Here is a 12,932-nt window from a genome sequence, read left to right as displayed (position 1 = left end):
AACAAAACAAAAGACTAAATTTTTAAATGCAAATCTTAGATTAATTGGATAACAATAAGAAGTAGACTATTGTTCTCATACCATTGTTGTCAAATCACATATTCAATGTTAAACCTCTTTGATTTAGCCTAATCAATGTAGAATGGTTCAACAATGAACAAACAGCTAACTAAATTAAGACATTTTTTCTTAAAGATATTTAATAAGCTTAAATTGACTATTATTTCCAAAAGACAACTTTCACAAAATGTGATGCGACACGTATATTGTTGTTTCATTATTACAATAATGCTAATAAGAAAATAAAGACCTTTAGACCAAACATATACACATCTTAAATTAAATGAGAGAAAAAATTACATACACGTCAAAATAAAGTGGTCTATATTAAATAGCCTATTTCATGTAAATATCACACCAACTAACTCCAAACGACCATTATTAATGTATAAATCGAATTGTTGGATGTCATAATTTGGAAGGATTTATTCCATCTTAGCACTATTATATTTTTTTCCCCTTAATTAAGAGAAAGAAAGAGAAGAATTAATAAAGGGATATAAATAATATGTTGTTCCAATCAATTCGTAGATTGCTATATATACCATAGTTACAACAGAGACATTTATTTAGCAGCGACTGAGCTAATGTCATTTATGCAGAGTCGCTAAAATATTTAGCGGCATTATATAAGTACTAGTTATAAATATTCATTTTTACTGTTTCTAAATATAATATATCGATAATTGTATTATTGCCACTAGATAATCACCGCTAAATCCTGAATTATTGTGGTGTATACTGTATACTCGTATTAATTCTCACAACAGTTTTAGGCCTCCATGTTTTGAGAAATCTACCAAATATATATCACGCGTAAGACAATTTGATAGTGATGTTTTTTTAAATTTAATTTGCGCTGTATATCTTTTTTTTATATAAATAAAAACATTGCGTTGTATATTTTCAATACTTTATAGTTTATAATTTTATATCATTAGTCTCTCTCTCTTATTATTTTTTTTTAATAAAAAAACTTCACTAGAGATTAGAGAATGCTTTAATAACACGTTTGGTTGCATCTTTTAATGCAACAATGAAATTACTAAGAATAGTACGAATTTAATATCATACTGCATTATTGAATTAAATTATTGTAGTTACTATAGGTTATGGATTGAATATTTTATTGAATATTCTATTTCTAAATTGGATACTATAGTGTTGGATCAGATATTGTGTTTTTGTATTGAATATGTAGCTACATTAATTTCGAATTGAATATTTGTGTTTTGTATGAATATATTAGGTATTGAAGTTCAAATTGAATATTGTAATTTTGAATTGAAAACTCTGTTTCTAGATGTAACTTGTATATCTCGTGTATTTTTGAAGAATGATCGAAGGATTTTCTAAGAAATCGGTGTATGTTAAAGTCGTGTATTCATAAATATGATTAATGCCAAAGTTTAGGGATATTTACCCATAGAGTTAACACGTTGTCGCAATTTTTTTATTCTTACTATACTTGTTATAATTTATAAATATTTATAGAATTCTCAAAGTAATTATTGTTGTACTATGATATATTGTGAAAAGAGGATTAGCAGGGCATTAAGTTGAGTCTATTTTCCAAAAGGTTGAAAAAAAGAAGTAATATAATGCATCATGCATTGAAATATCATACTTTACCTCAATCAACGAAAACAATTACTACTTCCGTAATAATAAGATGAATACTCTTTTTGTCCATCTTTATATGTTCATGTTTAACTTGACATTAATGAAGAAGTCAGAATTTTGGTCAAAGAAATGTAATTTTTTTTTTATTTGTGTGAAAGATGTACAAAATTAAATATATACTCATAATAGCTAACATTTAATATTTGTATAACACACAATTTTACAGCAAAAAATGTGCATCGAACCACCCTTCGCATAAGGTGACTCTGCCCATTACTTAACACACCCTTCAAAGAACAATAAATAAAATAATTACACTAGTAATGAACGAGTAAAAATAGGCGATGAAACTTCTAATAAAAATGTGAAAGGTATAACACCTGTACACCTATAATTAACAAGTCAGTGTGCATTATTGGTTTATTTACGTGTCTATAATTAGTTTGAAACATTCAACATACAGATGAAGTGACTAAATAACAAAAGGAATCTCTTTTCAATTTTCTTGTATGTGTCTCATGAACACATGTTCAATTATAAATTTCTGACGTAGACATCTGATGTTGACATAATATAAATTTTAGAGGTGTGTAGATGATTATTTCATAATAAATTAGAATATTCAATTAATACGAAGACATTTATCTCTTTGCATTTATTTGATAATATTGTCTACCAAAAGTTGAATTTAACAATCACCATTTGCATACTCCGAATCTCCTCAATGTTAATATATGTCATCATTCTAAACTACATGTAGATATTTTGAGTGACATAGTACAATTTTTGTAATAAAAAATTACACTGATTAGGATGATGCATATAACTTAAACTCCTATATATTCTTAGCCGCCTCTATAGTCAACTCCAACATTTCAAAGCTTTTACAAAACCTCAAATGTTCTCTGTTTGTCCCTATTTATGCAACAAAAAATAATAATGGTGCATAAGATCATGGTTATATTAAACTACTTTATTTGTTTTGTGTTAATGTTAACTATAAGGCCATGTGAAGGGAAAGTGCAGTTACCAAATAACGTTGTTGTAAAAGCAGTATTTGCATTTGGAGATTCAATTGTTGATCAAGGAAATAATAATTATATTCCAACTATAGCAAAGTGTAATTTTCCACCTTATGGTAAAGATTTCAATGGTGGAATTCCAACCGGAAGATTCTGCAACGGCAAGACGCCACCAGACTTGATAGGTACGTAATTAAACACACATATATTTTCTTCGAAAAAAGGATCATATTTGCTCTTACAGTTACCCCTTGTATATTCCTAACGGAGATAAGGGCAAATACAGAGTGTAGGGGTAAATTTGACCAAGAGGGATAGTAAAATATCGAGTGTTTAAATGTTGGAGTAGTAGTTTTAGCTACTATTAGGAGTTAATATGGTAGTTTATATAATGGTGTAGTCCATTAATATAGTCGATAATTATATATCAAATAATTTTTTTTAAAACAAATATAAAATTTAAATTATTGAACTTTACTGAATCTGTAACTTACGATAAGGCAAATAAAACTCTTTACTATAAAATATTTATCCAGGATGATATTGAAAAATGACAAATAAAAATAACACAAATTGCAAATTTGACCATTTTCAGTTGAAGAATTGGGGATAAAAGAGTATGTACCAGCTTACCTAGATTCAAATTTGAGAAGTGAAGATCTCAAGACTGGAGTAAGCTTTGCATCTGGTGGTAGTGGATATGATCCTCTAACATCTACCCTAGCGGTAACTTTAAAACTTGTGATTTTATATATGACGTACGTTTCTTTGTGTGGCTATATAAAATCTGAAGTATCTCAAAGTTAAGAAAATAGTCATTTTTGCAACATATTAAAAATATAGCCATGTTTAACAACACTAGCCAATTTATCACACAAGAAAAAATAAAAAGGAAACAGTAATCTTTGCTCCTATTTTTTTGTTTTGTTTATGTTTATCAGCCAGCTATACCTTTATCAACACAATTAAATCAATTCAAAGAGTATATTGGGAAGCTAGAAGGATTAGTTGGAGGAGAAGAAGCCAACTATATTTTAAAAAATAGCCTATTTTTGGTGGTTGTTGGAAGTGATGATCTTGCAAATACATATTTCACTCTTGGAGTTCAATTAAAGCAGGATATTGACTCATATACTGATCTCATGGTGGCCAAAGCTACTGAATTTCTCCAAGTAAGTATACCTTTATAGTCTAATTTTAAAGCATCGAACATGAATCAGAGGGATCAATAAGTTTCAGATATCAAATGATTAAACCGAAGTTCTTTATAACTAATTATTATAAATATTAATTTGCACTAAACTTTGTATTGACTCAAGTTCTTTTCTTATTTTTTGGAAGGAATTATACAACTTGGGAGCAAGAAAAATTGGGATATTTGGAATTCCTCCAATAGGATGTTTGCCATCACAGAGAACATTGGCTGGTGGGCCAAATAGAGGATGTGTTAAGGAATACAATGAAGCAGCCCAATTGGCTAACACAAAATTCTCAATTGGCATTGATTCACTATCCAAAAAATTGGCCCAATCCAAACTTGTGTTGATAGATATCTATAATCCTTTTCTTGATATCATTGTCAACCCTCAAAAATATGGTACTATATACTAATCCTTCTATAAATTCATGAAAAATATTAGGGACGCCAAACAAGTAGGTGTGTTAACTGTTAGGATGATATGATATAAATTAATTGTAGATGTCTTTAGAGTGATCTGATAACAAAATTTCTTCACACTATCGGTATACTAGACAACTTGTTCTTCTTCATTTTGTCTTTATTTTCTTGTATTCTTATTTTATCAATTTTGTTATTGTGGATTTTTTTGTAGGATTAGAAGAAGTAGAGAAAGGGTGTTGTGGCACAGGAAATATAGAGGTGACAATATTATGCAATAAATTCAGTGGAACATGTGAAGATGATACAAAATATTTATTTTGGGATAGTTATCATCCAACTGAGAAAGGTTACAGGATTCTTGTTGATCAAATCTTGAAAAAATATGTCAACAGATTTTTGTAGATGATGAGCTCAAATCAAGATCAAGATTATGTATCACCAAATCTGTATAATTTGGATCAAACTTTTTTCTGTTCAATTAATAGTTCATTTATGCATATCCAAGTGTTTAGGTTGGAATTTAATAAAAAAATATTGTTCATGACAAATGGTTGGTATTAAGTGGTACTTACTTAGCTAGTAACTTACTAATTAATTTTGCACTGTCCTTACTAATTTTGACTTTTCTAAGTTTGTTAAAAAATTGACATAAACCAAAATTGATCATTTTTGGTAAACTTAATAAAGGACAAAATTGACCCATGCGTCTATCTGAAATAGTATTTTTTTATCCTACAAAAGTAGGGCAGTAGGTGTAACGTCTACATACACTTCATTTTCCCTACACATCACACGACACCAAAAAAGATCTTTATCGTCAATTAATTAACGATAATAACTTAATTTTTGCTAGATATATTTTAACAACATTAGATCTGATGACAATTAATTAATGCCGCTAAATGTTTTAGCTTTCTCTATTAATATGTATATTTATTGTCACTAAAAGTTGTTTTTGTTGTAGTGTCATTTATAGATACACACTGAGTGTGTTGTTGTTGTGGTGGTGTTTTAATAAAGGACTGAAATTGTTCAAGAATATATATTTAAGTGATCATTTTGAACATGCCAAAAAACATAAAGGACCATTTTTGTTATTCGAAGAAATAATGAAATGACGTGCAAGATTTTGCATATTTGAGAAATTCACCACAAAAGTCAAGCTACTCGATGTAATCCTTAGACTAACATATATAAGTGTATAACTTAAATTCCCTATAGAATATGTACCTTCTTAGCCTCTATGATATGTACTTTCAATAGCCTTCCAATTTTCTTTAAAAAAATGTTGAGTGTCACCTAAATTGAGATACGTATCTCGTAAAAAAATCTACATGTCCTTTGTGGTGGGTTGGCAGCCCAACGATTTGGGTTTGGAATTTTCATGTTGGAGGTCTCAAGTTCGAAATCCCTTGCCAGCAAAAGTAAGAGAATTGTCTTCTGGGTCGAGCTTGTCGTACCGGGATTGCCTAGTGCCGATTACCTCTCGTGTGATTTGCAAGCTATTGTATAGGAATTGGGATTTTTCTTGCACACCCAAATAGTGGCGCGACTGCATATAAAAATACTTTCTTAGCCTCTATAAAAATAAACAAAAACCCGATTAAAAACTATACTCAGAAGTTCTCCAAGAAAATAATAATGGTGCATAAGATCATGGTTATGTTATACTACTTTGTTTATTTTGTGTTAATGTTTACTATAAGGTCATGTAAAGGGAAAGTGCAATTACCAAAAAACTTTGTTGTAAAAGCAATATTTGCATTTGGAGATTCAATTGTTGATCAAGGAAATAATAACTATATATCAACTATGGGAAAATGTAATTTTCGACCTTATGGTAAAGACTTTAACGGTGGAATTCCAACCGGAAGATTCAGCAACGGCAAGACGTCACCGGACTTGCTAGGTAAAAATACACATATATATTTTCTCGGAAAAAGAGTCATATTTGTTTTTCTACTTTTCGAAAATTGTTCATATCTTGATGAAAAATAACAAATTTGTCTGTTTTCAGTTGAAGAATTGGGGATAAAAGAGCTTCTGCCAGCTTATTTAGATTCAAATTTAAAAAGTGAAGATTTTAAAACTGGAGTAAGCTTTGCATCTGGAGGTTGTGGATTTGATCCTCTAACATCTATCATCGCGGTAACTTTGAAACTTGTGATTTTAAATACAAAGTACAATATATATTTGTATGGCTACATAAAAAATTGTCATTAATACTATATAAAATCTGAAGTTTGATTTTAAATTATTTCAAAAGTTTAGAAAATGGTCTTTTGTAACATATTTAAAATATAGCCATCTTTAACAACACTAACCATTCTATTGTCTCCCACACAAACAAAAAAAAAAAACCTCTAATCTTTTCTCTTGTTTTTTTTTCCGGTTAATGTTAATTAGTCAGCTTTATCTTTATCAACACAATTAAATCAGTTCAAAGAATATATTGGGAAGCTAGAAGAGCTAGTTGGAGAAGAAGAAGCCAACTATATTTTAAAAAATAGCCTATTTTTGGTGGTTGCTAGAAGTGATGATCTTGCAAATACATATTTCACTCTTGGAGGTCGATTAAAGCATGATATTAACTCATATACTGATCTTATGGTGGTCAAAGCTACTGAATTTCTCCAAGTTAGTATATACCTTTATGCCTATTATATTTTTATTTAATCAGATATTAAATGATTAAACCGATAAAAGAATGAATTCGTATATACAACTGTGTATTGCTATACAATGTTGGGATATCAATTTTGTATTGATTCAAATTATTATTTTTAAAGGAATTATATAACTTGGGGGCAAGAAAAATTGGGATATTTGGAATTCCTCCAATAGGATGTTTGCCATCACAAAGAGCATTAGCTGGTGGGCTACATAGAGTGTGTTCTGAAGAATACAATGAAGCAGCCCAAATGGCCAACACAAAATTCTCTACTGAAATTGGTTCATTATCCAAGAAGTTGGCCCAGTCCAAGCTTGTGTTCATTGATATCTATAATACTTTTCTTGATCTTATTGTCAACCCTAAAAAATATGGTACTATATACTTATCCTTCTATTATTTTATGACTTATATTAGGGACACCAAACATGTAGGTTGATTCAAATTTAGACAGATCAAGATGAACTGAGTTAAGAACTGGATAGGTTATTGAGTTATCTAATGGTTGGCTAAATATAGACGGAGTTTTATTTAACCAAAGTTACTTAGACTGAAATGAGTTGATTTAAATTAAATGGGTTAAACAATCGATCAAAACCCTATTATCCTTACAATTATTAATAAATTTTAATTCTTTATTTGTTTTCTTATAATTTGCTTAACCTAATAAACCATTTTTCTTCTTTCGTTGTTATAACCATATATAACATATCAAATGAAAAAAGTACTTTGACATTATTTCTAGTTGTCAATTTGTGCGACTCACTTTTCCTTGTTGTAATAATTAATATGTCCTATTTTTAATATTATTAATTCCACCTCTAATGAAGACTAAGGACTTATATCTTTAAGGTGAGCTGATGACACCAAATTTCTTCACACTATCGATATACTGTATGGTTTGTGCTTTTCCATTTTTGTCTTTATATTCTTGTTTGAGATCATCTATTTTGTTATTGTGGATTTGTTGTAGGATTTGAAGAAGTAGAGAAAGGGTGTTGTGGCACTGGAACAATAGAGGCGATAATATTATGCAATGAATTTAGTGGAATATGTGAAGATGATACAAAATATTTGCTTTGGGATAGTTATCATCCAACTGAAAAAGGTTATAAAATTCTTGTTGATGAGATCTTAAAAAAATATATCAACTATTTCTTGTAGATTATGAGGTCGATCAAGATTATGTATCATCAAAATTTTCTACTTTGGATCTAGGCTCCAAAAAATGTGTTCAATTAATTATGTGTATCCATAGTGTTTCATGTTGGAATCTAATAAAAAAAGAGCAACTTTCACATATAGCAAACACAAAATTCATATTTATATGCTATAGCAAAGTTTGCATAATTGCGCACCATAGCAAACATAAATATGTATATTTCGCTATACATATACAAAAGAAAGCAGTTGTATAATCTGTTTTGGTATACATATACAAAAAGATCAATTGTATAAAGTGAGAGAGGCGAGTGAGCGAGCGAGATCTGGGAGAGTGGCGAGCGAGATCTGGGAGAGGGGAGAGAGGGGAACGAAAATATATGTATATATACAATTTTCTCTCACTTTATACAAACACAAACGCACTTTATACACTTGCATTTGTATAAAAAATGAGAGAGGCGAGGGAGAGAACGAGAGTGGCGAGCGAGATTCACCAGGAGAGAGGTGAAATAGCAACAGTTTGCTATGAGGTACAATTAAATCAAACTATATTTATAGCATTTAATTTGAATTAATAGTTTGCTATTATATACAATTTTCCCATAAAAAAATGGATAATGCTAAATGGCCAGAAATTTAAAAAGTCTATAGTATCATTTTTATTTTAAAATAAAAAGATCTTTTTTCTATTTTTAATTAAAAGGTATTAAAGTTAAAAGGGTAAAAATGTTCAAAAAGGTAAAATAACATAGTATGAAATATGTTATTTTACCATTCTGACCAAATTTTCTGGCCAAAAGGATTTCTCCTAAAAAAATTGTTCAATCAATGATGAATAGTTGGTATTTTATGGTACCTATTGCTAATTTTAATTTTTTTCTCTACGACATAAGAATAAAGTATTTATATATATATATATATATATATATATATATACACTTCATTCTTTCTAGAGTTTACTTATAAAATTATATTGAATATATTGTTATTGTATATGCAACAACGCTTATATGGGATTTAATTGTGTGGGTTTGTTTAATTAAAGTCGTGTTGAAGAATATTATAGTAGTTAGCTAGTTAAATTACTTTTCTATATATAAAAAAGTAAACGTAGGAGTATTTGGTGGATAATTAATTAATTAATCCAAATTCTTCTATCACACTTTTCTCGTTGATTAGCACGTTTTCCCTTCACGACTCTCTCTTGTTAACACAAGAATATTAGTTAACATGAACCATAATCGAAATAGAGTTTAAGTTCTATGCATTAATAACGTTTAATATATTTACATAATTAGATATTTTAAAAATAATTGTGTGTAATTCTATTTAATAATATTAAAATGTAATCGAGAATAAACTATTAACATGAAATATAATATTAGGTAAAACGAAAAAGAGTGATCATTTGTTACGAGACTCAGCACACTACTAAAATTGACACGGGGAAAGCCAATACACATTTTAAATTTACTTCTATCTTTGTAAGATAAAGATATTATTTCCGAAAGAAAAATATCCGAACACTAGATTGTAAAAAATTTAACAGCAAAATAACAAGATACAAAATAAATACAACAACAGATATACTAATTTTACACTATCAGTATCAGTGCATACAAATTAAAATCTTACAAAACGTCTTCCCCCATAATATGACGAAAGTTCTCAACGTCTTAACTTCCATCCAAACCCAAACGTAACAATTTATATATGACGTACGAATTATTTTGTGTAGCCTATCTCTCTCTATATATAAATATTTATTTATTTTTTCAAAATTAAAACCTCAAATTTCTTTGATAAATTTTCTATTTTTTTTAGTGCATAGAATAGTAATAATGGCTTTATTGTGTGCTGTTTTTATAATGTTATTTATTTCATGTGAAGCAAAGTTGCAATTACGTAAGGACATAAATATAACGGCTCTTTTTGCTTTTGGAGATTCAATTGTGGATCAAGGAAATAATAACAATTTAATTACTCATGCAAAGTGTAATTTTTTACCTTATGGAAAAGATTTCATGGGTGGTAATAAACCAACTGGAAGATTTAGCAATGCCAGGACACCAGCAGACATGTTAGGTATATCATTTATACACGCTATAAAACGTGATATTACTTATACAGAATTTAATATCAACATAACTCGTTTAATTTAAAATGAAATTGATTAGTTGAGGAGTTTTACCATATGATCACTAATATTTGTTCTATTTCAGTTGAAGATTTTGGGATTAAGAAGCTAATGCCAGCTTATCTAGATTCAAATTTAAAAGTTGAAGATTTAAAAACTGGAGTAAGTTTTGCTTCAGGAGCTTCTGGATTTGACCTTTTAACTCCTATTGTCGCGGTAACTTCTTATTCTAGCCAATTATTTACATGTAAAGTTACTTTTTAATTCACTACTAAAAACAGGAATTAGCGACAGATAAATTTAACAGCTGAACTATTAAACTTGTTCGCAAATCGCAACTAATTCCACTTTTTTAAAAGTGAATAATGATTACCTATATATTTTCTTATATATTATTTTTTATTTATGTAAATTAGTCAGCTTTACCCCTATCAGTACAATTAGCACTGTTTCAACAATATATTTGGAAGATGAATGGATTTATTGGTGAAGAAGCAACAAAGAATATTGTTAAAAAGAGTCTTTATATAGTAGTTGCTGGAAGTGATGACCTATGTAATACATATTTCATGCTCAAATTTCCAAGGAAGATACAATACAATGTTGACTCATATGCAAATCTTATGGTAGATGGAGCTTCCAATTTTATCAATGTAAGTATATATACCTATATTTCCCTTTTTTCACGTTTTGATTATATATTGAGTTTAAGTTCTGTATATTGACATTATATAATATTGTATGTCTAATAAGTTATGAGGTCGGATATATATATCTTACCTCAAGTGACACCACCTGTTATTATTGTATATTGTTTATTTATTCAAATATGATTACAACTTATGAAAAGTCCTATGTATATATGTACAACTGACAATAATAATAAGCAAGTTCGTATGTACAACAGACAATAATAAAAAGCAAGTTATGGTAATACTGAGATTAGCAAAAAAATGACGTGAAATTAGATTACTAGTATATATAATAAATCGCTATTGATTATGATCCTAAGAATCAACTTTTTGTCTTGAATCGTTATCGATCATTTGAGATCTTATGGTGTTAGGCATTTTTTTAAAAAGCTTTGATCCCGTAATTATGAAATGTTAGCTATAGTTTCATCTCAAATAAAGCATGAACTTATATATAACCCAACAATTGAATCGATTTTTATGATTATAAGCTCATTTCAACTAAAGCATAAACTTATATAACAAGTCGATTTTATGATTATAAGTTTATTTATATATCATATATATTTTGATTGTTACTTTTTTTTTATTTAAAGGATTTGTACAATATGGGAGCAAGAAGAATTTGGATATTTGGGCTTCCACCAATAGGGTGTTTGCCATCACAGATACTGCGAGGTGGAGGTCCACCTAAAATTTGTGTCGATGAATACAATCAAGCTGCCCAAATAGCAAATACCAAATTATCAAATAAAATTTATTCATTAAACAAAAAATTACCTCAAATCGAGCTTCTTTACATCAATATTTACGATCCTTTACTCGATATCATCGTCAACCACGACAAATATGGTACAATATTAAACACCAATATTCTCCAACTTCATATTCGTAGATGAATTTTAGGTCAATCATATTTTGATGAACTAATTTTTCTGTCACTCGTAAATTTTAGGTTTAGAAGATGCATTGAGTGCGTGCTGCCAAGGAGGGAATGTGTACTTATTATGTGACAATATCACAAAAATATGTGAAAATGACGCAAATTATTTATTTTGGGACAGTTATCATCTCACTGAGAGAGGTTATAGGGTTCTCCTTGATCAAATCTCCAATTAATAATCTTATTGTAAACATTAATTATATATCAAGTTTTGATTATCCAGTTAATAAACATTCGATTAATTTAAGGCTGAAAATTATTGTGTTACATTTCAATATTCTATTGGAATTTGATTGTTGTTGTAGTATAACCTAATATGATATATCAGTGTAATTTAATCCACTATAACTAATTACTTACTATTTATCTAGATTATAATCAATATTATTAGCCAAATTAATTTTTAATTGACTTAATTATATATATAAAAAAAAAATTCACCATCAATCCATATAACTCACGGACTTGCTAACTTTTTGTAGGAAAAATAGGAGCCTCCAAAGTTTCGAACTACTTGAAATTTAATATATCACGGGAATACTTTTAAATTATAACTTAATATTAGTATTAGATAATTTTACTATTTATTTTAAGTTATCAATTAATATTAATATTAAATAAAGTTATCTTGTAATTACTTTTAAATAACTTGACTTTGTATAAATATTTCTTATATCAAATTATATAAAACATAAACTCTTACACATTTAAAGTGTGTGTGGTTGTTATATAGTTTTAAAGCTGGTATTATTTTTCCCTTAATCCATCTAAAATAATTACGTATCTTACTATTAATTAAGAGTTTTCTACCATATATTGAAAAGGATATATTTCAATACATGTATTTTTGATACAAGATACACTAAAATAGGGAGGGAGGCCAGCGAGATATTCATGTATCTCAGATATATGCGAATCACACCTTAGTGTTATCCGCATGTATGTGGAATACTAGATACATAGGAGAGTGGCGAGCGAGATGGGAGGGAGGCAAGCGAG

General features: G+C 28.7%; 3 protein-coding genes across 3 annotated transcripts; all 3 read left to right on the top strand.

The window, feature by feature from the left end:
• Positions 1-728: 728 nt before the first annotated feature.
• Positions 729-11,889, top strand: LOC125827892 (GDSL esterase/lipase EXL3-like). The gene is made up of 5 exons (XM_049507232.1): positions 729-733; positions 9,979-10,246; positions 10,384-10,514; positions 10,715-10,951; positions 11,587-11,889. The coding sequence occupies exons 2-5, from the start codon at positions 10,003-10,005 to the stop codon at positions 11,887-11,889; spliced, it is 915 nt and encodes a 304-aa protein (XP_049363189.1). The 5' UTR covers positions 729-733; positions 9,979-10,002.
• Positions 2,558-4,874, top strand: LOC125827691 (GDSL esterase/lipase EXL3-like). Its single transcript, XM_049507009.1, has 5 exons — positions 2,558-2,890; positions 3,301-3,431; positions 3,647-3,877; positions 4,047-4,302; positions 4,538-4,874. The coding sequence occupies exons 1-5, from the start codon at positions 2,605-2,607 to the stop codon at positions 4,726-4,728; spliced, it is 1,095 nt and encodes a 364-aa protein (XP_049362966.1). The 5' UTR covers positions 2,558-2,604; the 3' UTR covers positions 4,729-4,874.
• On the top strand, positions 5,953-8,161 carry LOC125827694 (GDSL esterase/lipase EXL3-like). The gene is made up of 5 exons (XM_049507013.1): positions 5,953-6,235; positions 6,344-6,474; positions 6,733-6,963; positions 7,116-7,371; positions 7,971-8,161. The coding sequence occupies exons 1-5, from the start codon at positions 5,968-5,970 to the stop codon at positions 8,159-8,161; spliced, it is 1,077 nt and encodes a 358-aa protein (XP_049362970.1). The 5' UTR covers positions 5,953-5,967.
• Positions 11,890-12,932: the final 1,043 nt, after the last annotated feature.

Source organism: Solanum verrucosum, unplaced genomic scaffold, assembly GCF_900185275.1.
Source record: "Solanum verrucosum unplaced genomic scaffold, falcon-dt-bn FXZP01000064.1, whole genome shotgun sequence".
NCBI lineage: Eukaryota > Viridiplantae > Streptophyta > Magnoliopsida > Solanales > Solanaceae > Solanum > Solanum verrucosum.
The sequence above is the reverse complement of the archived record's forward strand: the minus strand, read 5'-3'. Positions and strand labels throughout refer to the sequence as shown.

Excerpts from the sequence above, each read along its gene's own strand:
- LOC125827691 (XM_049507009.1), top strand. The coding sequence starts at position 2,605 with ATGCAACAAAAAATAATAATGGTGCATAAGATCATGGTTATATTAAAC. Across the intron at positions 2,891-3,300 it reads GACGCCACCAGACTTGATAG|TTGAAGAATTGGGGATAAAA; the intron begins GTACGTAATTAA and ends GACCATTTTCAG. Across the intron at positions 3,878-4,046 it reads AAGCTACTGAATTTCTCCAA|GAATTATACAACTTGGGAGC; the intron begins GTAAGTATACCT and ends ATTTTTTGGAAG.
- LOC125827694 (XM_049507013.1), top strand. The coding sequence starts at position 5,968 with ATGGTGCATAAGATCATGGTTATGTTATACTACTTTGTTTATTTTGTG. Across the intron at positions 6,236-6,343 it reads GACGTCACCGGACTTGCTAG|TTGAAGAATTGGGGATAAAA; the intron begins GTAAAAATACAC and ends GTCTGTTTTCAG. Across the intron at positions 7,372-7,970 it reads TGTCAACCCTAAAAAATATG|GATTTGAAGAAGTAGAGAAA; the intron begins GTACTATATACT and ends GATTTGTTGTAG.
- LOC125827892 (XM_049507232.1), top strand. The coding sequence starts at position 10,003 with ATGGCTTTATTGTGTGCTGTTTTTATAATGTTATTTATTTCATGTGAA. Across the intron at positions 10,515-10,714 it reads TTTTAACTCCTATTGTCGCG|TCAGCTTTACCCCTATCAGT; the intron begins GTAACTTCTTAT and ends TATGTAAATTAG. Across the intron at positions 10,952-11,586 it reads GAGCTTCCAATTTTATCAAT|GATTTGTACAATATGGGAGC; the intron begins GTAAGTATATAT and ends TTTTATTTAAAG.